Source organism: Diabrotica virgifera, chromosome 1 (genome assembly GCF_917563875.1).
Source record: "Diabrotica virgifera virgifera chromosome 1, PGI_DIABVI_V3a".
In the NCBI taxonomy this organism is placed as follows: Eukaryota; Metazoa; Arthropoda; class Insecta; order Coleoptera; family Chrysomelidae; genus Diabrotica; species Diabrotica virgifera.
Window position 1 is genome coordinate 99,205,939 of NC_065443.1, and position 26,844 is coordinate 99,232,782.

The window sequence follows — 26,844 nt, forward strand, 5'->3', positions numbered from 1 at the left end:
GTTCTGGTTTTTATTCAAGTTTTTAGATTTAGCTTTAGATTATAGAGTTTGGTAGATTATGTAAAGTACTAATCATTATTTAACCTTCTAATGGATAAATTTTTGTTAATGCTGAGAAATTTAAGAGTTGGTTTTGCATTTATGAGCACAAATTATCTGCAAGGAATAATATAAGCAAGAAATTTGACAATGGGTGACGATCATCTTTAATATCTTTAACTCCATCTTTAAAAGTACAGGGTGCCCAGAAACTCTACCGACAAACGAAGACGGGAGATTCCTCAGATAATTTTAAGACAATTTAACCCAATTCACCTAGTCCGAAAATGCTTTCTAAGGGAGCTAGAGCTATTTGAAGATGGCGTCTGGTAATTAGTTTTTCTTAAATACCTCCGGAACGCTTCTATATAGAAAAACAAAAATTGGTATGCTTATTTATGGTACATTCCATGTCAAATCACTCAGGCAAAAAATTTTGGATCTCCGATTTGTCTGAAAATTGGTATATAGCTTCTGTGGGACGTAAAAATGAGATATTTAAGGTCAAAAAATCTTCTTCTTTTTTTCTCAAAATGTTATTTTATGCGATTTTACAGTGATTTGGTGTTTATTTAAACAAATTTGCATTTCCTGTCGTAAAGTATCAATGAAAAACATAATATTTTACTAGAAAGGACTCAAAAATGTCATTATATGGCATTATAACAAGTTATTTTGAATCATAACAAGTTTTTGATCAAATTTTATAGTGTAAAAAAACGTTAAAATACCGTTTTTTACATTTTCCTCCATTCCCAAAATACATCTTCATCGGTTTTTCTGAAAATTTGCCCACAGATAGCCAAAAGATTTAAGTGGTTAGAAGGATTTGAATTATATTACAATACCGAAAAAGTTACATGCAGTAATATCAGACTGAAAAGTATAAATTAGTCCAGTCGGGATAGCATTTGACCTTGAATGCCGAGCTACCCAAAATTTTATTTTTCTGATCTTTAGGGGAGTCAATAGTAGCCTAAATTTAAAATCACGAATGAATTCCTCCGTTACGTTAGCCGCCATCTTGATTTTAAAGGAGAACTTGTTTTGCTCAATATCTCCGCCATTTTTAACTTTTCGACAAAAATGGTAGGAACTGAAATTATTCCAAATAAATCGTATTTACAATTATTACAATTTCTTTTTAACAATTTTTGTCGTGAGGTCGATATTTTCGAGTTAATTGTACTTACAGTAGACGCCTATATTTTTGACTATAATCTTGCATGTAACTTTTTTGGTATTGTAATATAATTCAAATTCTTCTCTCCACTTAAAGTCCTATGTTTTGTCTATCTGTTGGAAAATTTTCAGCCAAATCGATTATGATGTATTATGGGAATGGAGAAAAATGTAAAAAACGGTATTTTAACGTTTTCTACAATATAAAATTTGATCAAAAGCTTGTTTTGAATCAAAGTAACTTGTTATAATGCCATATAATGACATTTTTAGTCCCTTCTATTAAAATATTATGTTTTCCATTGATACTTTACGATAGAAAATGCAAATTTGTATAAATAAACACCAAATCACTGTAAAATCGCATAAAATAACATTTTGAGAAAAAAAGAAGAAGAAGATTTTTTGACCTTAAATATCTTATTTTTACGTCCCGCAGAAGCTATATACCAATTTTCAGACAAATCGGAGGTCCAAAATTGAGTGATTTGAAATGGAATGACCCTTATATTTAAGAGATAAATCGATTCCATCCATTGCGAATTTCTAGTACCGGTCATAGGCGTCCGTTTTGGGTAGGGCAACGGTTACTTTATCGCATAACTTTTTTGTGTTGAATTTTTGAGCACTTTTGACTCTGGATTATCAAATTGTGAGGTATTCTAGTACTAAAAGGCACTCTTGCTTTAAGCGGATAGGATACACCGTTTTTTAGAAAAATTGATTTGAAAATTTTTCGTTTTTTTAATAAAAAAAAATCTATTCAGGAAAACGAGAAACGTTTAGTTATTTTCCAAAGATAAATCGATTTAATTAATTGCAAATTTCTAGTACCGGTCATATGCGTCGGTTTTGGGTAGGTCAACGGTTATTTTATCGCATAACTTTTTGTCTTTAATTTTTGACACTAGATTATTAAATTATGAGGAATTCTAGTACTAAAAGTTGCTCTTGCTTTAAGTTGATAAAATATACCGTTCTTTTTTTGAAAAGTTTTTTTTTTTCAAATTCAAGAGACGAAAAAATTTTTTTTTGTGAATTTGATGGCCTTTGCTGAGCCAATTAGCCAGACATTTTATTTTAAAAACAAACATTTTTTTTTCAATCAGAGGAATTTTTCTGTATTTTTAACTCTAAATATAACGTACATAACAAACTAACATACTACTATCTAAAAAATACAGTGTTTTGGATGTAAGTATTTTTTTTGTATGTATTTATTTTTTTGTATATTTTTTTATTTTAGAGTACCTTTTAGTACTAGTATACCTCAGAATTTAATAATCCAGGGTAAGAAATGCTTAAAATTTAAAGACAAAAAAGTTATGCGATAAAATAACTGTTGCCCTACCCAAAACGGACGCTTATGACCAGTACTAGAAATTCGCAATAGATGAAATCGGTTTATCTCTAGAAGATAAATACGCGTACTAATTTTCGTTTTTCTAACTAGAAGCGTTCTGGAGATATCTTCAAAGAGCTCTAGCTCCCTTAGGAAGCATTTTCGGACTAGGTGAATTTGGTTAAATTCTCTTAAAATTATCTGAGGAATCTCCTGTCTTCGTTTGTCGGTAGAGTTTCTGGACACCCTGTATGGATGCGAAACATGGCAACTTACTAAATCCCTGGAACGACGCCTACTTGCATTGGAAATGGACTTCTGGAGAAGATCGACTAGAAAATCAAGGCTTGAAAGAATACAAAATGACTAAATCAGAAATATAATTGGAGTCAAGTCAACCATCATAGACGAAATTCAAAGGAAACAACTGATCTGGTATGGCCATGTAGAAAGAATGGACGACGACAGACTGCCAAAACAAGTTCTAAAATTGACGCCAAGGGAAAGAAGGAAGAGAGGAAGGCCGAAACAATCATGGCTAGGTTGCATTCAGAAGGCAATGTCGGAAAGGAATCTTCACCCTGGCGAATGGAACGACCGACGACGCTGGAAACTGGGAACTGGAAGGCGAAGAACGCTATAAATAACCAATAGCAGCATATGAGATGGTGTAGAAACATCGATCATGACAGAAAATACAATAACCCTTATCAATACTTTTGAACGAATATTGAGAAGAATATTAAGAATATGGAACCCATCTGTAACAACGGTACGTGGAGAATAAGGTTCATCCACGAGTTGTATCTATCTATATCTGCCCTAAACATCCATCCTTGGATATAGGCCTCCTCTTCCTTCTTTCATGCCTCCAGGGCCGCGCCGTCCATGTGTGCAATGTGTGCGGCGCACACAGGCGCCAGCAATTAGGGGCGCCGCTAGAGTTGTTACAAAATTTTTACGCAGGTCAAAACAACACTTACCCATGTAACGACCTTGCATATTTCAACTTCGAAGGTAGGTAAATTACGTATTAATTTATACAATCTGCATAAACAAGGAAAATCCTGTAAAGACATGCAGCCACCGGTCCAGCAGAATTTATGCTTAAAGCAATTGCAAAAAAAATTGATAGAAATGTATGCTGTTTTATGTGATAATTCACATTCGGATAAATTTGATCTTAATTCAAAATATCAAGCTAGATATTTAGGAGACATAATATCAACATTTACATTCATATGCTCAGTCCACATATAGCAGCTATGGTATGAAGTTCTGATGAAAGTTAACTTCGTTAGCAAAATTTTACAATCAAAAACAATGAATAATATATGCAGCCTACCTTAAATGATCTACAAGAGTTAAGTACGTAGACGCAAAATTTCGCACCAATGTGTTTTAAATTCATTTTTTTTTTCAAATTCTGAGAAAACTAATAGGTCTTTTTGAAAAATTTAAACCTAGAATGAAAGATTGCATTATTACCGAGGCCGAAAGTCCCTGAAAACTTCTATAATATTTATTTTATTAGATTACAGGGGTAAAAAAATAGTGTGATTTTTAATTTCAAATATCTCAAACTTTTTGGTTATTCTAAGGGACTTTCTACACTCGGTAATTATGTAATCTTTCATTCTGCGTTCAAATATTTTAAAAATTCTCATTGGTTTTCTCAGAATTCGAAAAAAATTAATTCATTTAAAACACAGTAGAGAGAAATTTTGCGCCTACGCCCTTAAAACAATTCTTGCTCTAGTTTCGGATAGATCGCAAATTTAATGATGTTATTACTACAGCAAACGAAACTGCAGAGAAACTGGATGTAGAGCCCAGTTTTCAACAAGACACACAGTTCGGCGTCGGAATAAAAGCAAACAGTTCGATTACGCCATAAAGACGAACCGATTTTGTATCCTAAAATGTCATAAAAAGTTCATTTCTTTTATTGTGTTCTCAACCAAGCATTAAGTTCTTTCAATTCTTTCAAATTTTTATATAATTTAAACGACAGTACAGAACACTCACAATTAAAACTTTTGTGTAGAAATTTGTACATAATGAGATTTAATGATCATCTAGAATCTAGATATAAGGGGAGACGATTTAATTGAAGAAATTATACAGCTTCAGCCTTTGTTATAAGAATTAAATAATGTTTGTAAAATTTTAAATTTATATTTTTAAACGAATTTACTGCAGTTTAGCCAAATTTAGCAATATCTCTTCGCATTCTGCTCACTCTGCCCATATCTGACGCCACTGCTGAGTGATATTTTTATAAACTGAAACTTAAAAAATTATTTAAGATCGACCATCAGTCAAGGTTGGTTTTATAAATTTATCTACCATCTCTATAGAGTCGTCAGTATTAAATCAAATTGATATTTACCATATTATAAACAGATTTTTCGAATTGAAGACGCGAAACGTTAATTTTTTATAAAATACATAGGTAAGTAGGTATGTATTTCATGTTTTCCTACAATTTGTATTTAGTTTTTATGCTGTTACGCCAAAGATTTATTTTTACTTAATTATTTTAATTTACTTTATTTTCCTGTTGCATATGTAAGAATTTTTATTTATTTTTTGGTTACAATAAATAAATAATTGTTCATTTTGGGCGCCATTAAACTTTTTGCACACAGGCGCTACAACGTGCTGGCGCGGCACTGCATGCCTCTATATCTTGGGCCATTTGCATCCATTTTGACCCAGTGTGTTTCTTTAGGTCATCTGACCATGGCATCTGTGGCCTTCCCCTTTTTCGTTTGTGGTTCCACGGTCTCCAATTTATAAACCATCTTAGTCCATCTTTCATCGTTCTGCCGTAGGGTGTGTACGGCGAACTTCCATTTAAGCTTTGCTACTTGGGTAACCCAAGTTGGGTTGAGACATCTTTCACTTTTGTTTTGTTGCGGATCCATTCGTTTCTTTTCGTGTCTGATAGTTTAATGTTCAGCATTTGTCTTTCCATTGATCTTTCTGTCTTTGCTATTTTTTCCATATTTTCTCTTGTAAACGTCCATGTCTGAGAGCTATATATATGAGGACAGGGAGTATACATTGATTGAAGAATCTTGTTTTTAGGTATTGCGGGTATTTTCTGTTCTTTAGAATATAAAACAGTTTTCCGAATGATGCCAAGACCAATCTTATTCTCTGTATTTCCTCGGTCTGATTTTCTTTATTTAATCTAGTGATTTGTCCTAGATATATACACTCTTTTACTTATTCTAATCTTGTTTGTGTCACTGTAACTATTAGTTCTTCTTGTTGATTGGTCATAGTTTTTGTTTTACTGTAATTTATCTTCAGTCCTATCTTTGTCGATTCTCTATCTAGAACCAGGTAGAACTAGACGAGTTGTATCAATATTACAAAAAACCCTGTATAGCAAATTATGCAAAGATACAAAGATTGCGCTGAACAGGTTACCTTATAAGAATAGATAATGACAGAACATCTAGTAGAACGCTTAGTGAAACTATGGTGGGATGTCGGCCATTTGGAGGACAAAGGAAGACGTGGATAGACGAAGTGATAACCGATGCTAAAGAGAGATTGAGGGCAGGGCCGTAACTACAATGTTGGGGGCCACGGGGCAAACGTGATCTGGGGCCCCTACCGTGGGGTCTGGGGTTTATCCCCCAGCGGAATGGTGGGATCCGGTAAAATGCTTGATATTTAACCCCTTGAAAGCTCATTTTAATGCATTTCATGACTGATGTTTCTTGTACCTACATATTGGTATTTTAGTTGACCAACACAAAAAAATTTGAAATCACATTATTTTAAGTTAAATAGCTTTGCAAGTATAGTCGGTTCGCTGATCTTCGACACAACTGGCTAGTGATTTTGGTGGATAATTTTTTTGTTTTTGGTCAATTTTGCCAAAATTAGCAAAATGACTAACTATTTAGTAATTATTAACTATTTAGTAATTATTTTTTTTTTGCCAATTTTACCAAATTGGCCAAATTACTTACTAAAATCACTAGCCAGTTGTGTCTGAGTTTAGCGAACCGACTATACCTACCATCTTATTTGTTTTGTGCAAGTACATTGTTCGGCTACAATGTGGTTCCTTTTACGTACCAATATATGTGGCCTGGGGTAAATTGGTTTAGACAATATAGCTGGTACCGAGGTCCATATTCCGGTTGCATTTTAGTTTTTATTTGGCCAAAATGACTAATTTTCACAGTAACAATTTATATCTTTACGAAAGGTCTCGGGGGCCCAGCTTAGCCCGGGCCTCCACTTCCAATGGCATTTTAGGTTTTATTACGCCAAAATAACTAATTTCCTAGGTAATAATTTAAATTTTTATGTTATGGTCTCGGGGGCCCCAGCTTAGCCCCCTCAACTTTATGTTGAGGTCTAGGGTGCATCTGTAAGGTCTTTTTAAAATTGTGTCATTTGAAACTATTTCGTTGGGATCGGTTTTTAAAATACATATTTTTATTTTCCTCGTTAAAATCTATGCACGGCCAACCAAACAAGGGCCCCTGCGGGGCCCTTGGCACTGCCCCGGTTGCCCCAATGGTAGTTACGGCTCTGATTTAGGGTGGATAACTGGAGGAGAGCAGCTAGGGACAGAGTTACTTGGAGGCGGATGCTGGAGGAAGCTAGGTCCCGACTTTGGCTGTAGCGCCATAGAAGAGATAAGTACTGTTAATATCAACTACTTATAATGTCATTATGTTTATGGCGTGCAACAATAATAATCATATCGCATCTTTCCGGAAACACTGACAGAAGTGCAACTTTTTCACAAATTGAGTTATTAACAGTAGGATATTCCTAATACTGGTATTTGTTTGGGGAACCAAAGGCATGATTTTAACTCTTCCCTATTGCGCTAGATGACGTGTATGTCCTTATTGAATTTCCGTTTTTTACCTGCTCTCTTGGTGGAACAACGAACAAAGTCATTGTCATTTGTGAGTGATACAACATTAGTATGTAATGATAAAATTATGAAATTTTTGGAGAAACAATGACATATTTGCTAATTTTCTCCCTTTCAGGAGGTTTTAAGAGAGGATGTTTAAGAAAAATCCAAAAAAAAACTTTTTATATTATAGTATACGGTAATAAGTAAAACCTTGGACAATAAATTTCTACTTTCTCTTGTAATTTGCATTTCATTTTTGGCATTAACCAACTTTCAAAACTTTAAATGCGTTTTCTCAACATTTAACACATTTGCACTTACGTCAGTATTTCCCCAAAAGTGCGATATTTTGCTATCGTTGTCAATAATACTGCTTGATGAAATGAATCTCTGTTTTAAACTTGTGACGCCTTTTCATATAAATATAAAATTTTATATTGAAATGACATTTGTTATCGCTGACATATAAATTCTGATCAATCTTTCTATTGGCAAACATATGTAAAAATCATATGTTACAATCATAATACTTACTTCAAAGTCGAATTGACATTTTTTTATGTTGGTTTTTCTAATATTTTAAGTGATGATTATAATTTATTACAATGGCACAAGCCTTTGTAACAACTACAAAAAATAGTTTTAGATGGAACGTACAAGAAAAAGTAAAGCCGTAAGTAGAAAACAACAATGTAATGAATCATTTATATTCTATCTCTTCATATACCTAACTACTTCATCTACAATAATTTGCTCTGCAGAATATTGTTTTTAGTCTTGTGAAGGATTCTCCCAATTAAATTATTTTTTATTTGGGAGAAATGGGAAGTCCCAGATTTAAAAAATACTTTCTGGGAACATCTTTAATCTCTGTCTTTTACAATTTTATTTATAAGGCAAGGAGACGAAAGGTACACTACAATATGCAGTCATATTCCGACTATTCGTCTAGGAAAATGACCAACGAAAGTTGATTCCGTGTACTCAAAATTTGTGTAAAATGAAAAATTAAAGACTGCTTATGTTTAATTTCGGTTTTCCAATGAGAGATGGTTTAAACAAGAATCAAATAGGCTATTTATAAAAACAATAAACAGAATGAGGTCAAATCACGCACTAACCCCAGCATACAAACACAGCATAGGTATCAGTGATAACCCATATTGCGCCTGTGGTGGAATGGGAGATCTACAGCACCTCTTATTGGAGTGTGGACAGTACACACAAAATATTAAAGTGATGTATGAAAAGTTAATTGATCTAAATTGTCCTTTACCTGTCAATTTAAACGAAATTCTTTTTCCGAAAAATAAGCAGACGTTACAATGTCTTTACGAATATGTAACGTCCTGTAAATTTAAATTTTAAATAGGCTTAGATAATAAAATTAAAAATTGTAAAAATATCACACAAAATTGAAAAATGTATCCATTAATATATTATAACACCCTGTAAATTTAGATAATAAGTAGGCTTAGATATTAACTTAAAATTGTTTTTGTAATACCATACAAAAAAAAACAAATAGTCTGGCTAATTGTCTATGTCAAAACCATTAATAAAAAAAAATAAAAAAAAAAAAATTCGATTCAGAGATGATCCATCATTCCCATACTTCCGTTTCGTTCTCTCCAGACCTCTTTAGTGGGACTACCTGATATGTAATATATAATGCCTTCAGTCAACATAATATAATATACATATAATAACAATAATTGTCCATATCGTAACGGAAGAAACCTTAGCATAAAATACGAAGATTTGACCTAAAACACTTAATAAAATATTCCTCCTTACCGAGATACAGAGTGTTTTATTACAAATATTCTAAAATTATTTTAGCCCATTGTTCAAGCACCTTTTGATATTTTTTGTTCAAACTTGACACACAGTTTACACATGTTAGGGAACTTTAACTAGGTAGTCTTAAAAGATAGTTTTCATCTGTTACCAGAGGCGTAGTGCTGTAGGGATATGTACTTTATTTTCGCCCCTTTTTTCCCCCTCACAATCTACGCCACTGTCGTAATAATCATTTTAGCTTTAGTTTGTTTGATTCCTTGTTACTTTTTACATAAATATCGTCCTTTTGTCTCATTACGATAAAGTAAGTAGTTTTCAAGTTATTTGCATTTAAAAATAATGGATTCCATAAGACTATGTACTTTAATAGACTAAGAGCCGCTATAGGTGAAATTTCTTATTCATTTTAGGCACGACGGGACCCTATAACTTAAATAGTAGAACCTAAAACAAAACGTTCGAGCACTGTGCCGTCACTTTTCAGTGGCACATGCGTCTACAGTGGCGCATCAAACTTTCCACTTATGGACGGGATACATAAATTAAAAAATACCCTCCTTCATTACCAGAATTTAATTTTTTTTCATTTTTTTAAGTTCTATGTGATTAAGACATAAGATTCATCGTAATTTTAACCCACCACCCCCTTCTCCCTGCCCCCACCATCAAAAACTTCATTTTTCGATTTTATTTTTTTTTTTGGTGGGATGCAATCAATTTTAAGATTTCAAAAAATTCACACGCATAGTTAAGGCTTTTATAAAACACGTCTATTTTTTATAGACCTGTAGGTTGAGTGTACATAACCTCAAAAAAATGTAAAATTTTTTTTTTTTGGAAAAAAATATATAACTTTTTTTTTGGTGAAAGCTGCAGATCAAATTTTTTCTTAGTTTTGTGTATTTTATCAAACACTATATTTCTAATTTTTTTCAGATTTTTCTGTAACGCTGGTCACCTTCAAAAATCCAAAAAACTGTTTTTAAGGGGGTTTTGGGGGGTTTGAACGTGTTTTTCTGATTTTTAAATATTCTGAAGGACTCAGTTACTTCAAGTTACATATAACCTATAAAAACAAAATTGATTTGATATATTATGAAGTCTATAAAATAAGGAAAATCCCCCAAAACCCCTCAAAAAACAGTTTTTCGGATTTTTGAAAGTGGGGAGCCTTACGGAAAAAACTGAAAAAAATTAAAAATATAGTGTTCGATAAAACACGCAAGATTAAGAAAAAATTAGACCTGCAGCTATTCTTCAAAAAAAGTTATACGCTTTTTTGAAAAAAAATTTTTTTTTAATTTTTTGAGGTTATGTACACTCTACCTATGGGTCTATAAAAAATAGGCATGTTTTATAAAAGCCTCAGCTATGCGTGTGAATTTTTTGAAATGTTAAAATTGATTGCATCCCACCAAAAAAAATAAAAACGAAAAATGAAATTTTTGATGGTGGGGGCAGGGGGAAGGGGGTGGTGGGTTAAAATTACGCTGAGTCCTATGTGTTAATCACATAGAACTTAAAAAAATAAAAAAAAATTTAATTCTGTTAGTAAGGGGGTTTTAATTTATTTATCCCGTCCATAAGTTGAAAGTTTGATGCGCCACTGTCGACGCATGTGCCACTGAAAAGTGACGGCACAATGTTCAAACGTTTTCTTTTAGGTTCTACTATTTAAGTTATAGGGTCCCATCGTGCCTAAAATGATTAAGAAATTTCACCTATAGCGGCTCAGTCTATAAACTACATTCAATAAGATTATGTGTTTAAAAACATAATCTTATTGAATCCATTACATTAAAACGCAAATAACTTGAAAACTACTTACTCTATCGCATTGAGACACCGGATGATATTTACGTAAAAAGTAACGAAGAATAAAAAAAAATGCTGAAATGATTATTACGACAGTGGCGTAGATTATAAGGGGGAAAAGGTGCGAAAAGGAAGTATATATCCCTACAGCACGCCTCTGGTAACAGCGGAAACTATCTTTTAAGACTAGTTAAAGTACCCTAGCATTTGTAAACAGTGTGTCAAGTTTGAACAAAAAATATTAAAACGTGCTTTAATCATGGGCTAAAATCATTTTAGACTATTTGTAATAAAACACTCTGTATCTCGGTAAGGAGGAATATTTTATTTAAGTGTTTTGGGTTAAATCTTCGTATTTTGTGCTAAGGTTTCTCCAGTTACCACATGGACAATTGTTAATGAAACACCCTGTATATTATGTTGATTTATTTCTATTTTTAGTATACGGCATGAACACAAATTTGATGAATGTTATGGGAAAAATATTGAGTGGCTAACCGAACAGGATTTAAATGAAAAGATGGTAAGTTTATACAAATATTATAAACATTAATCAGCCTTATAGTAAAAGATAACTCTACTACAAACCAGTACATTTGTTTTAGGAAAAATTTGAAAAAATAAAAGCTTCTGTTGCTCAACTTAAACGAGATAGAATGTCTAGAACAACATACAGGATAGATTATTGTAAACACGAAAAGAAAGGTGAAGTAATATACTATCATAGGCAATTATTTATTCACATTTATCTTAATCCAATGAGATTTAGGTGAACTCAGCTATTTTGAAGCAGAGCTTTGGCGTTGTATTGTATTTTTCTGGTATTAATACAATTATACTTTGACATGGAATTATTTATTAGCCTCTATCATACCTGTGCTAAAATGATCATAATCATCAACCCGTAAGCGTCCACTGATGGACATAGGTAGCCTTCAGATCTTTCCATCTGTCTCTCTTTTGTGCGGCTTGCATCCAGTTACCGATAACATGCTTCAGATCGTCGGCCCATCTGGCTGGTGGGCGTCCTCTGCTCCGTAGTGCTTCTTCTCGTGGCCTCCACTCGACATTACGTTTTGTCCATCGGTAGTCTGAGAATCTAGCGACGTGTCCTGCACACTTCCACTTTAGCGACGCGATTTTTTGTGCTAACACTAGTGGTTATTCCCTTGTACCTAACACATATTCACCGGTAACGTCTTTCTTATCGAGCTCCCACCACAGAACGTTTTAGTTTTGTTCTTAATGTATTGCTTTATCATCATCATTCCACATTTACAATTCTGTGTTGGTTCTAGCCTCCGTAAGAATTTCTCTCCTTCTTCTTCTTTAGGTGCCGTGTCTGTACCTATTTAGACGTTGGCCGTTATCATGTATCATGTTTAAAAGTTCCTCAAACCTTGTCTATCGGCTGCTGCGCGCAGGGCCCCCGCTACCATATGTGCAAAGTGTGCAGTGCACACGGGCGCCATCCTTTAGGGGCGCCAAAACCCAGCGTCAAAAAATGCCAAAAAATTTGAAAACAAAAATTAATTTTAAAATAAAATAAAATAGAAAAGCGAAAATTCTCTTTTAGCTCAGAATGCAGAATCCTTAGTAACAATCTATTGATCGATAAATAATGAACGTAGGAGAATCTATAATTGGCATTCATAATCTGTCCGCTTATCTAGATAAAAATACAAGAGAATTCTGTTTCTTTAATACTCAAATATGAGTAAAATAAAATAAGGAAAGATAGCTATAGATTTAATTCGATTCAGAACCCCAACAGTCTTGTATTGTTTATGTATTGTACTTATGAAATTGTGCTAAAAAAATCTAAAATATTCAGAAAAGTAAAACCTATAATAGGTTTTTGCTCTTAATTTTTTGTATCACTAATAATGATTCAGTTATTTTGAAAAAAGGGATTTTTTTAATAAAGAACAAAAATGTTTACTTTAAAACCAATTTTTTTCAAAAAGAAGCACTTTGAATTAGGGGATGATTTGCACGATTTTCTTTTTAGCAAAAAAGGACCAACTTTATTTTGAGCGTAACTGGCTTACTTTTAATGCTAGAAACTTTTTTAAAAAACAAAAACCTTTTTTTGGGCTTTAAGAAAGTTTTCCCCGAAAAGTGCTTTATTTTTGGGATATTTTACGTTCAAATATTCGATATGGAATTAGACGAATAAGAACCCACTGTTCATTAGCTACAACTCTGCTTCTGCTTCTGATGGGCCTAAAGACTTTCAGGCTTTCTCAGACACAACTGTCTAGTGATAATTTTTTTTGCGAAGTTAGTTATATCTTGACAGACTAGACACGTGGCTAGAAATTACTATACAACCAAGCACATGAGCTCATAGCTAATATTAAGAGTAAGCAAACCTAAATAACAGAAACCTTAAGCCAATAAATAATTATTTAATTACACCATAATATATTGTAGGTAGGTATTGTTAACAAATGAGAGAATTTTTTATTGTACAAAACAAAAATATTTTGACGAAATAAATCCCACCAAATTGTATGAGTTTAGTATACACTCCCAATATTTCCAATAATTTTTCTTTTTTTAATGAAAGAGTAAGTTTATTATTTTGAGCTCTTAATAGTGTGAGGTAGGAATTTTTGTGTTGTATGTTTCCTACTCTGAATCTGTCAAAATGAATCTCAGTTGAGCGAATTTACTTTATTCCATTGTTTTAACGTTTTTATAAGCTAAATTTTTGGTAAAAATATTTTTCGATAAAATAGTTTTTGAGTTACTTGCAAAAAAGTGTCTAAAAACGTGTTTTTTTTTGTTTAAAAATGAACATATTCACTCGCAAATAACTCGAAAAGTATTGACTCATTGAAAACACTCTATAGAACACAAGTTCCTTAGAATTAGTCAGTTTATCCACTTCTGACTTATTCGAAAAGTATCCGCCGAGTAGCCCCCGGCGATTAATTAGCACACATTGGCACAATATCACCTTTTTTCTTTGATATTATGTTAGCTATATGCTTATGCCAAATTTCGTGTCTATCCAAGGGGTTCTTTAAAATTCCGAGCAAAAACCGTGAGTAAATGGACTAATAATTTTAGGCTACAAACAAATATTACTTCTAAAGTTCAGTTTTTTGCTTTACTTCAAGCACCTACCTATGCACAAGCTCCAACCTTCTAAAAAAAAACATGATATACAATGCCCTAGGGGGCGCCAAATTTCTTTTTTGCACACAGGCGCCAGTAGCTCTTACGGGGGCCCTGGCTGCGCGAAATAATTCTTCTACTGTGGAACCACACCATTGTCTGATATTACGCAACCATGGAAGTTTCTTTCGACCAATGCATCTCTTTCCCTCCACTTTTCCTTGTATTATAAGGAGAAGTACCTAGATTGTTTTAGGTCCTACAATTATATGGCCGAAGTATTCTGTTTTTCTCCTCTTTATGATATTTATGAGCAGACCTTCTAAATTCATCACTTAAAGAACTCATTGGAAGTGTGTGAAACCTACGATATCTTTGACATTCGTCGATAATAGCAGCACACTAATTTGTGGTTTTTAACGTCCATGTCTCACAACCCTACAATAAGATATACCACACACAAATATACCACACACAAGAACTTCTTGCAAATATTTATCGACAGGTTTTTGTTACATAAAGCTGGTTTCCAAGTCATAAAAGCCTTACGTGATATTTCGATCCCGGTTATAAGCTCTTTATCAGAGTCACAATTTATATATTTTTAACCAGCTGCCAATGTATTTAAAATGATTTACCTGTTCCTCTCCATTAAGAGAAAGCAGACCTTGATCTATATTATACACTGTGTCCGTAAAGTATGGAACAAATTCTTTTTTAGCTAAACAGAGCATTTTAAGAAATAATCCTGAAACACGTCGATTTTTGATTTTAATTTACCGTATTTTAAAATAATATTCTAATATACAGGGTAAATTACTTTCGAGTAATGACGTCACCGTCATTTTTTTTAAATGGAACACCCCCATTTTGTTTCAATTTTCGGATTACTCTAGCTGAGCTGATTCCAAAAATGTATCACATGTTGATTCAAATTGGTACAGGGTGGACAAAAATACAATAGTTTTGTGTATTCATAAAGTAACGCGTTATAGGTCTGGATCCCGTGTATGAAAAGAAAGTTGATTAATAGCAAGCTGAAAATTTGTTAATAGCTTAAGGGTGTCTAGACGAATAAACTTTGATATGTGTGAACACTGGAACAGGGGTAGTTTTAATTGTGGAACAGGTTAAAAATTTGGAACGGTCACAGCACGAAAACGGCACATTTATTTTGTCCGACAGAACAGACTTAAACTCTTCGAACAGAGATTAAACTCTCATGCAAAAATCAGACTGTTATTTATCACCAAATGGGCGGTTTAATGAGTGGAACATGTAGAATATGTCAAATGACAGGAATTATGACAGGTAATAAATAGCAGTCTGATTTTTTCATGAGAGTTTAATCTCTGTTCGGAGAGTTTAAGTCTGTTCTGTCGGACAAAATAAATGTGCCGTTTTCGTGCTGTGACCGTTCCAAATTTTTAACCTGTTCCACAATTAAAACTACCCCTGTTTCAGTGTTCCCATATATCAAAGTTTATTCGAGTAGACACCCTTAAGCTATTAACAAATTTTCATCTTGCTATTAATCAACTTTTTTTTCATACGCGGGATCCAGACCTATTAGTTAAATTAACAATATTATCAAAAATACTTTTTGTCTAGCGGAGAGAATATGATGAAATACATGACTTTATAAATGTTCGAACTGCAGCCCTTGGTGTATTTGACAGTAACCCAAACGTTGTACAAATTCTTGTTGAACCTTTTTTATTGTGTCTTGAGAAATATTGTTTATTGCTGTCCGAATTCTCTGTTTTAATTCTTGAATACTTGCTGGTTTCGTTTGATACACAACATTCTTCAGATGGTCCCACATAAAATAATCCAAAGGATTGAAATTTGGTGACCTGATATTGTTAATTTAACTAATGCGTTACTTTATGAGCACACACAAAACAATTGTATTTTTGTCCACCCTGTGTACCAATTTGAATCAATATGTGATACATTTTTGGAATCAGCTCAGCTAGTGTAATCCGAAAATAGAGACAAAATGGGGGTGTTCCATTTAAAAAAATGACGGTGACGTCATTACTCGAAAGAAATTCACCCTGTATATTAAAATATTATTTTAAAATACGGTAAATTAAAGTCAAAAATCGACGTGTTTTAGGATTATTTCTTAAAATGGTCTGTTTAGCTAAAAAAGAATTTGTTCCATACTTTACGGACACAGTGTATATGTATATTAATCTTTCCAACTGCCATCCACTTTGTCTTTGAAATATTAATTTTAAGGCCTCTCCGATAACCTGCTTCACTCCACCAGCGAAACAAGGCTCGAGAGAAACTTTTGAAGGCCCAGAACCTTTTTGTGGCATCACTAAAGATGCTATGAAAAACGAGGTTCAGAAATGGCTGATAAAGAATCATCAAAATAAATGGAGAACCACTCAAGGGCAAATCCAGACTAAAAAAATAATCAAGAATATTGATAAAAAACTCTCGAACAGTTTGATGAACCTCAATAAACGAGAGATTAAAACGGTCACTGAAATGGTGACTGGACATTGTCGTTTAAGAAATCACCTATACAAACTAGGTAAGGTGAATGAACCATGGTGCAGAAAGTGCGAAATGGAAGAAGAAACTGCCATACACATACTATGCTATTGCAGTGTGCTAGGTGATGTAAGGCAGAACTTCACTGGTCAAATGAGGTTTGAACCAGAAGAGATCTTGAAACTACCAATAAGAAAACTGTTGGCCTTCGTTAAGGCCACAGGACTTATTAAAGTTTAAGGAGAAGAACAGGGTTTGGTACAAAGGTCTTATGACCAAGTGCCAGAGACTAACGAGTCTCGCCTGAGTTAAGAAGAAGAAGAACCTGCTTCACTGACTAGATTTACTAATGTATGGAGATCTTGTAAATATTCTGCAAGAATGGCCGTATGGTTGGCGTATCTGATATTGTTGATTACTTCTCCGCCTAGTCTTACTCCCTCTTGTCTGTCATCCAAAGCTTCTCTACTAAAAATTTCTTCAGAGTACAGATTAGAAAGACTGTAATATAAGTATTTTAGTAGTCTTATATCGTAGTGGTCAAGTCCTGCTGCCCGCAGGTAATCGAGTCTGTCCTGTTGTACTCGGTCGAATGCCTTCTCGAAGGCGATGAAACAAACATAAACGTTCTTTCGGAATTCACAACTTTTTTTGTAAGAGAACAAGGATACAAAACAGTTCGTCTCTAGTTCCTAAACTACCATCTCCAAATCCAAATTGCTTATTACCTATTGTACTTTCGCACAGAAGGAATACTAAGTGCGTGACTCATCAAACTGATTAGTCTGTTAATGTTATAAACAGTGACTCCAACCGATCATCTGGTATTTTTCTTTCGTTGCAAATTTGTTAAAGAAAGTGGTTAAGTAGGTACCTAATGGTTTTCCCTCCAAAAGCTTAAGTAGCTCAGCAATTTCTTTCTAGTCGTCCCTATCCACCTATCCACCTTTCTTCCTTAAGCACGTTCGTATTCACATATTTCTCATGTATTCATCTATGTTATCAAGGAATCTTGTTCTGGGCTTCCCTTTCTTCTCTAAAGAATTCGTCTATCAAGGAGCGTTTTTCTAGCTGAATCAGTTTGTTCCATTCGCATTACATGCCCTAACCACATCAGATCATAGATTAAAAATGAATTACGTACTATAATTAAAGCGTTTCAAGTTAAGAAACGTCAGTATAAAATAAGGACTATTAATGAAGGTTAAGAAAATCAAGTTCATGATTATTTCTAAGCAACACACAGTAGGGAGGCTACATATCGAGGAAAAACAAGTAGAAAGAGTGAATAACTACAAATATTTGGGAACCTGGGTAACATAAAACAACGACCAAAGTTAATCGAGACCTTCCTCTGGAGCTGAGAATAAGAGCCTTAAGATGCTACGTGTTCTCGTCTTTGTTGTTATGGAATGGAAAGCTGGACGCTGAAAGTAGACAACATGAAGTTGGAAGCATTTGAGATGTGATGCTGTAGAAAGAGTTTGAAAATACCATGGATCCAACGAGTTACGAATGCAGAAGTGTTAAGAAGGCTATACAAAGAACATCAAAACAAGAAAGCTTGCATATTTGGGCCACATTACTAGAGATGCGAAATATGAGATGAAGGGTACACGGGAAAAACCGGCTAAGTCCATTTTTGTAGAAATTGCATTTTTTACGTCATCTTGTAGTGAATTCCAGTTTGCATCTTCTGAAGCCTTTAAACAAGGTAATAACAAGACAAGTCACGAGAAAAAGTCCATAAATATATGCCCATACACGAGAAAAAATAAGATAAGTCCACGCGGTACAGGATAATAACAAGCTAAGTCCAAAATATCGAGACGCGAGGGCTTCCTTATATTAGTATCAATCAGACGGTTAGTCACAACAACGCCACATAAACAGAATGTTATTTTATTTTCTTAATCAGGAGAATTAACAAATTACTATAAAGCAATTGTTTTTTTTTTATTGAACAGGGAAAAAAGCGGCTAAGTCACTACCCTTTAAGATACAATGCTGGATTCCCAGGGCTGAAATTATTATAGCCAAAATAAACTATTCGCAGAATGTGAAAAATATACCTTCTTTTATAGTTTTTTTTAGAAATCTAAGACTCAAGCTAGCGACAAACATACAACGGACTAAAAGTTAAAAAATCCATTAACTCAAAATTGTTAATCTGTGACTTAGCCGGTTTTTTCCTTATACCCTTCAGATATTAAGGCTCATAATGCAGGGCAAAATTATGGGGCAAAGATCCATAGGTAAAAGAAGAATTTCCTGGCTGAGAAACTTAAGGGAGTGGTATAGTTGCAGCTCAGTAGATCTTTCCAGAGCCCCTGCCAATAACGTACGGATAGCTGTGATGATAGCCAACCTCTGATAAGAGAAGGAACTACAAGAATAAGACGTTAAGAACGGAACGTTGCGTAGTTAGGGCTACGTATTTCTTATGGACGATAGAAGCGCGCCGATGCCACACCGTCTGATTAGAATGAACCGTATATCGGCAGTCTAGTAGCAACAAGTACCTGAGAGTTTTGGCAATACCGTTCTTAACATGAAATAAAGAATAAAAATTTAATTTTACTTACAAATTTAATCTAAAAACAATTTTAAGTTGCGGTATTTGTAACACACGAACAACAATAAAGAACATTAAGATTGTTACTTAAATCACATTCAGTAGCTCTTAAACCACAATTATTGCTATTTATTTTTTTCTGGATCAACAATTTTCGTCATTCTCAACTAAAAATATTTATTTATTTTGTGTCTTATTACTTTTTTTTAGCTGCGAGAACTGTGGGTAGTGAAGACAGTTTTGAAAACCAGTTACAAGAAAGATATTATAAAAAAATATATCAAAAAAAGAAGGGCAAAATTTTACCCACCGTAGAGACACAAAGAAGTAAGTAAACATTTTTATGCTTAGCAAATTGTTTAGAGCACTTGAGTTAATATTATAAGTGCGACAGAGATGCACCGTATAGAGCGAGGCACCGCGGCGGCTTCGAAATAGAATGGACGCACACATAGGCGCCCATATCCAGGGGCAGGGGGGCCGCGCCCCCCCTAGCTTTTTGGGTGTTTTAAACTTTATCCATAGTGTACAAAATGTAATGTGCAAAATATTCACATCTACCCCCCCTCCTGAAAATTGTATATGGGCTCCCATGGACGCACACAATTAACAATTAAAAAACAACTGTCTAAATTGAAATTAGCCCCAATTACTTTTTAGAATACTGAAATTTAATGCTCACACTTCAATTTAGGCACATGGCAACCTGAAAAATAATAGTTTTTCAGGCTGCAATACCTGTTCAGGTAGCTCCACTGAAGAGATCTGGAGAGATCGGAACGGACGTATGGGGGTGGTAGGGAGTATCTATAAACCGAAATTAAACATAAGCTATGTTTAACTTTTCATTTTGTGTCTCATATTTTGAGTATTGGGACCGTTCAAGTTCGGAAGAGCGACACCAGGCGTGTGATTTTACGAACACTCGATACGAATCGTATCCGCCATGTTTTCCTGTAGCGCCTTATGGTAAAACATGGCGGATACTATTCGTATCGAGTGTTCGTAATCCCTATGCTGGTTTCATGGCTCGGCAACATTTTTAGCACTTTTAATTATATTGACCAATTAGGTATATTAGTCCTGGTTACTGGATAATTGTCAAGGCCATAGCCCAAAAAGGAATAAGAAGAAAAAGATTAAGGTTATGTTATTAAAAGGTAAACATGGTACTACAAGCAAAATACCATTAATTAAATTCACTTTAATAATTGCATATCATATCAATATTGTGGAGCAACATATAATTTTTACAATTTATGACACATCATTTGCGAAATCCCATTTTCTTCAATGACAGTAGGTATGAAATATACGTCAATTTGGCAATTTCAATTAACAATATGAATTATTTAAGAGGAAAGGAACATTTTGACGCCTGTCAAAATTTTCAATGTATTTTAAATGTAATCATTTTTTTCGAATCCTGAGAAAACTAATAAGTATTTTTGAAAAATTTAAACGCAGAATGAAAGATTACTTTATTACCGAGGGCCGAAAGTCCCTTAGAATGAATAAAAATTTTCTTTTTAATGAGATACGTATTTGAAATTAAAAACACACTAAATTTTCTCTTAGTTTTTCACCCCTGTAACTTATTAAAATAAACATTATAGAAGTTTTCAGGGACTTTCGGCTCTCGGTAATAACGTAATCTTTCATTCTGCGTTTAAATTTTTCAAAAATACTTAAGTATTAGTTTCCTCAGGATTCGAAAAAAATGAATCCCATTTAAATAGCACTGAAGCCGAAAGTTCGTACCCATCTCCTTAAGAAATATATGTTAAGAAAGTTGCAATATCTCTACGTTGCTCTAAATCTCTAAAAGTTGCTCTATACGCGCACGATTGTTTCTCGTTTCCCCTCCAAGTAGTTGCACACAGCGAATACGGAATCAACTTTCGTTGGATTTTTTCCTAGACGAATAGACGGAATGTGACTGCATATTTTCCCTTTCGTTTCCTTTATTCGTTGTCTCCTTACCTTATAAATTGTAAAAGGCAGAGATTAAGGATGTTACCAGAAACTGGTTGCACGAGAATTTTCAGATTTATTATTTCCATCTGGGACTTCTCATTTCTTTAATAGATGTCGCTACAGCGGCCGGATCACGAATTATTTTTATAATTCTGCTTAAATAGGCAGCATGGTTTTGTTTCGATTCAGAGGTGTTTATGTAGCCCCACTGAAGAGATCTGGAGAAACCAAAACGGACGTATGGGGATGGTGGATCATCTCTGAACCGAAATAAAATACGCTGTCTTTAATTCTTCATTTTATTTTTTTGTTTTAAGTTTAAGTTTTTAAGTTTTTTTATTTATATTTTATTTAATTAAGGGATATATTTTATAATGGTATGTAAGGACAAATCAGGACAATGTTTTAGAGTTAATAAAGTTGGATTGCAATAATTCAGCTGCATGGAGAAAAGAAAAGAATATAACCCAGACCTATGTTTTGTCTCAAAAGATACCAATGACAGACCACTAACAACTGCGAGAAGTGTCCTTGCAGACTTCCCACATACTCAACATCGTCCGGTGCTTATCACCATCGGAATATCAATTCCAATAATTAGATCATATCCTCGACCCAGGTGGAATCTTAGAAAAGCAAACTGGAAGAAGTTCTCTGAACAACTAGACCGGACCTTGAGCTGGGTCCCTCCAACCAGCAAACATTATGAGAGGTTTGTGGGCGCAGTAATAAGCACTGCCAAGAAAACCATCCCTAGGGGGTATCGCAAAGAATATGTGCCTGGATGGACTGAAACATGTGAAGACTTATACACGAAGTTTCTCGAAAGTGCCGAAAGTGCTCGAAAGACTGTCGAAAACCTTGACTTCAAAAAATCAAGCCGGCAGGCATGGTCCTTGTTGCGGAAAATTGGAGGAGCTAACCAGCTGGAATCCAGAGAGTCTAAAATGTCTCCTAACAAGGTTGCCTCCCATATAGTATCTCTATCCAGAGCTCCACGAGATCGAACACATACTACCAACGTGAAAAGAGACTTAAGGGCATTAAAACAAATGAACAGAACGAACTCCGAATATTCAGCAAGAATACTTGTTTCTGAAATCACACATGCGCTGAAAGAAATGAAATCAGGTAAAGCACCTGGCTTTGATGGTATCCATCCAGAGTTCTTGATACACAGTAGTGCATACACGAAACAGTGGCTTGCAATGTTCTTTAATGATATACTTCAGTCAGGTAACATTCCTTTCTCACTTAAGCGAACAAAGATAATTGCAATTCCGAAACCGGGCAAATCAAACGATAAGCCAGAAAACTACCGCCCCATAGCTCTACTCAGCATGATATATAAACTATTAGAAAAGCTTCTCCTCAACAGAATTAGTCACAGGATACTAGAAAATGTCCCCATTGAACAAGCTGGCTTCCGCCCTCATCGAAGCTGTACGGACCAAGTGCTGTCATTAACAACTTTTATAGAAGCTAGTTTTCAAAAGAAACAAAAGACAGCAACAGTATTTATAGATCTAACAGCAGCATATGATACTGTTTGGAGACAGGGATTAATATATAAACTGTCCCGCATTATCCCCTGCAGAAAGATAATTAACCTCATTGACAACAGCTGACCAACAGAGCCTTCCAGGTTATAATGGGAAAGGAGACGAGTAGACAGATGAAACTTAACAATGGTCTTCTACAGGGTTCTGTCCTTGCCCCTTTACTTTTCAGCCTCTATATTGCTGACATGCCTGAAACCGAATCTCGGAAGTTTGGATATGCTGACGACTGGACCCTTGCAACAAGCCACCAATCTTTAGAAACTACAGAAATCACTCTCACGAATGACTTATCCATCCTCAGCGAGTACCTTAAGAAATGGAGACTTCAGCCAAGTACTACAAAAACTGAAGTATCAGCTTTTCATCTAAACAACAAGTTGGCAAACAGAGAATTGCGAGTGTATTTTAATAACAAGCTGTTAAAACACAATAAATACCCGAAATACCTTGGGGTTACTCTAGACAGAACGCTCACATTCAGAGAACACCTGACGAAAACAGCAGCAAAATTGAAAACACGCAACAATATAATACAGAAACTCTGCGGCACTACATGGGGGTCCACAGCATCAACATTAAGATCCTCTGCTCTTGGCCTGATATATCCGGTGGCAGAATACTGTGCTCCAGTGTGGCTAAATAGCAGGCATACCCACCTGGTCGACACCCAACTAAACCGTACTATGCGTATGATAACAGGCACAATTAAGCCCACCCCTACAATGTGGCTACCTACCCTTAGTAATATAGCACCACCCAACCTACGCCGCGAACATGCATTGATTAAAGAATATAACAAAATAATGGACAGTCGCCAGCTTCTAGTCCACAACGACATCCCCGATATTCTTGGAAACCGTCTCCGATCCAGGTTACCCCCTCTACAATCTGCTCAAGCGCTGCAGCAATCCAACTTTGACTTAAATACCCGATGGAGAGAAGATTGGGAAAGTAGGACAGATCCGCATTACCATAGTCTACCGGACATCATAGGGAAACCTGGCGAATTTGAACGTCCCCGTAAGATTTGGGCAGCCCTTAATCGAATTCGAACAAACTGTGGAAGATGCGCCGACTCCCTCCACAGATGGGGTAAACTCCCCTCGCCTTCTTGTGACTGCGGCGCTGCAAGACAGACGATCAGTCACATTGTTCAGGACTGCCCACGCAGAGCATACACATGCGACCCTATAGACTTTGTAATGGCAACCGAAGGGTCAATCGAATATATAAAAAAATTGGACATCTGTTTGTGATGCATTGTATAATGCATAAATCTAAATATATTCTGTGATATACTTAAGCCATACGCTAAATAAAAATAAATGCAATAATTTATAGATACGTATGCTTCATTCTATTTTTTTTATTAGGTAAGTTTAATGTTTGTGGATTCTTTGTTACAAGCTTGTCAAGTAAACGGTGATGCTTGGCGATTTTGTCCACTTGCGTAGAAAAATAAGTGGGAACGCATTCGGTGAATTGTATTTCTGTTGACGGCGCATCGTAGGCGGCCAAGTATCACCTTATATTTGACAAACTTGTATTCACATTGACCCTGTACTGTTTTTGTTAACGACACGTATTTTAAACGTTTTAAAATATATTATTTATCTACTCTATCTCATACTATGTATAAGTTTTTAGTTTGTGAAATCTGTCATTATAGATAGCAGTGCGTGAAGGATTTAAAGTGTGCATGAAGTAACAATGTATTTTAAATGGAAATTACTTTTTCGCACTGTTTTTTGGCACACTTTCATATAATCAAATATCCTTAACTTTCGCGTTGTCAGGGTGATGATATGTGAGCAATAAATTACAACAAACGTTTTGACAGTTTTGTGGTTTGAAAGAAGTTAGAATTCTTAATAAATGTCAAAGTTCTAAAAATTGTAAAATAGAAATAGACCGGGCAGTATCGTCGCCCCCGCTAGCGAAATTATTTCGATTCGATTTTTTTGCACAAACTTAGTCAAAAAGAGGTCCTTATAACACATCCAAAGGGTGCCGGGCGGTGCCGTGGTCGAAACATTGTTTAAACAATTTTTTTTTAAACAAATGCACAAAAATAATTTTTTCATTTCGAACAATTTTTTTTAGATAATTTGGGTTATTCTGATCAAAAAAGGTTTCTTAAAATTTTTTTCCAAAGTTGATTGTTGTTCGAGTTATATGCGATTAAAAATTTGAAAAATGCGAAAATGGCCATTTTCAATGCTTAATAACTCGATTAAAAATTATTATTATGAAATTCAAAAAGTGACGAAATCAAGTTTCAAACCTCTTCTTCAAGGTCCTGAAGAGATTTTTGTCATTATTTTGTTACAAAGCTGTTATTTTTAATTACAGTCGGAAAAATTTATGAAAAAAAAACAGCAAACACAAAATATGTGATTGATGTGATCGTTCATGGGTATTCTTTCATTTTTCCGACTGTATTAACAATAGGGCTTTTCATTCACAGTCATTTGTTTCGAGCTTCTGTCATGTGTCACATAATATTAATATATCTACGTCATACGTTATTGGTATTGCCAATGATACAAACCAAAGACGTATGACGCAGATATATTAATATTATGTGGCACATGACAGAAGCTCGAAACAAATGACAATCGATGAAAAGCCCTATTAGCGCTATAGTCCAGGATGTATCGTCGGCGCCGCGCCTGTTAGTGAAATTATTGCGATTAGATTTTTTTGCACAAACTTACTCAAAAAGAGGTCCTTATAACATATCCACAGGGTGCCGGGCGGTGCCGTGGTCGAAAAATTATTTAAACAATTTTTTTTTTAAATAAATTCACAAAAATAATTTTTTCATTGCGAACGATTTTTTTAGATAATTTGGGTTATTCTAAGCAAAAAAGGCCTCTTGTGATTTTTTTCTAACATTGATTGTTGTCGAGTTATATGGCCATTTTCGCATTTTTCAAATTTTTAATCGCATATAACTCGACAACAATCAATTTTAGAAAAAAATATCAAGAGACCTTTTTTGATCAGAATGGCCCAAATTATCTAAAAAAAATTATTAGAAGTGAAAAAATTATTTTTGTGAATTTGTTTAAAAAAAAATTGTTTAAACAATTATTCGACCACGGCACCTCCCGGCACCCTGTGGATATATTATAAGGTCCTCGTTTTCAGGAAGTTTGTGCAAAAAAAAATCTAATTGGAAATTATTACAAAAATCTCTTCAGGACCTTGAAGAAGGGGTTTGAAACTTGATTTGGTCACTTTTTGAATTTCTTAATAATAATTTTTAATCGAATTATTAATCCTTGAAAATCACCATTTTTGCATTTTTCAAATTTTTAATCGCATATAACTCGACAACAATCAATTTTAGAAAAAAATGACAAGAGACCTTTTTTGCTCAGAATGGCCCAAATCATCTAAAAAAAATTGTTCGAAATGAAAAAATTATTTTTATGAATTTGTTTAAAAAAAATTGTATAAACAATGTTTTGACCACGGCACCGCCCGACACCCTGTAGATATGTTATAAGGACCTCTTTTTGAGTAAGTTTGTGCAAAACAATCGTATCGGAATAATTTTGCTAGCGGGGGCGACGATACTGCCCGGTCTAAAATTAATTCCAATGACGAAGAGTTACAGTTGTTTTATTGGTTTATCGTAGATAGAATTGTATGAAACTGTGCGTGAAGTACTTTTTGCGAACTTACGCGATGTATAGCACTCGTCCGTTATCGCTCGTGCTCTAAACATCGCGTGCGTTCGCAAAAAGCATACTTCACTGTTTCATAAATAACTATTTTAATTGTTTTAGTATTCGGCTTTCTTGCACCTTCAAGGATGTATACGCAAAAATCAAACTACCAGCATGATTATGGACAGGTAGGGTTTGACCGCTTATTTAATGGCAATATTCCGTAAAATGAGGTCGACTTATAGATTATAATTCTTAATATTTTATATAAATTAATATGTAAAGACTCAAATTAAATATACTGTAATGATCCAAACTACTTTTGTTTTTTT

General features: G+C 34.4%; 1 protein-coding gene across 1 annotated transcript; it reads left to right on the forward strand.

The window, feature by feature from the left end:
- Nucleotides 1-7,909: 7,909 nt before the first annotated feature.
- On the forward strand, nucleotides 7,910-26,831 carry LOC114333394 (uncharacterized). The gene is made up of 5 exons (XM_050657697.1): nucleotides 7,910-8,139; nucleotides 11,526-11,607; nucleotides 11,690-11,789; nucleotides 19,507-19,623; nucleotides 26,633-26,831. Exons 1-5 carry the CDS (start codon nucleotides 8,072-8,074, stop codon nucleotides 26,737-26,739), a joined length of 474 nt encoding a protein of 157 aa, XP_050513654.1. The 5' UTR covers nucleotides 7,910-8,071; the 3' UTR covers nucleotides 26,740-26,831.
- Nucleotides 26,832-26,844: the final 13 nt, after the last annotated feature.

Excerpts from the sequence above, each read along its gene's own strand:
- LOC114333394 (XM_050657697.1), top strand. The coding sequence starts at position 8,072 with ATGGCACAAGCCTTTGTAACAACTACAAAAAATAGTTTTAGATGGAAC. Across the intron at positions 8,140-11,525 it reads GTACAAGAAAAAGTAAAGCC|TATACGGCATGAACACAAAT; the intron begins GTAAGTAGAAAA and ends TTCTATTTTTAG. Across the intron at positions 11,608-11,689 it reads AGGATTTAAATGAAAAGATG|GAAAAATTTGAAAAAATAAA; the intron begins GTAAGTTTATAC and ends CATTTGTTTTAG.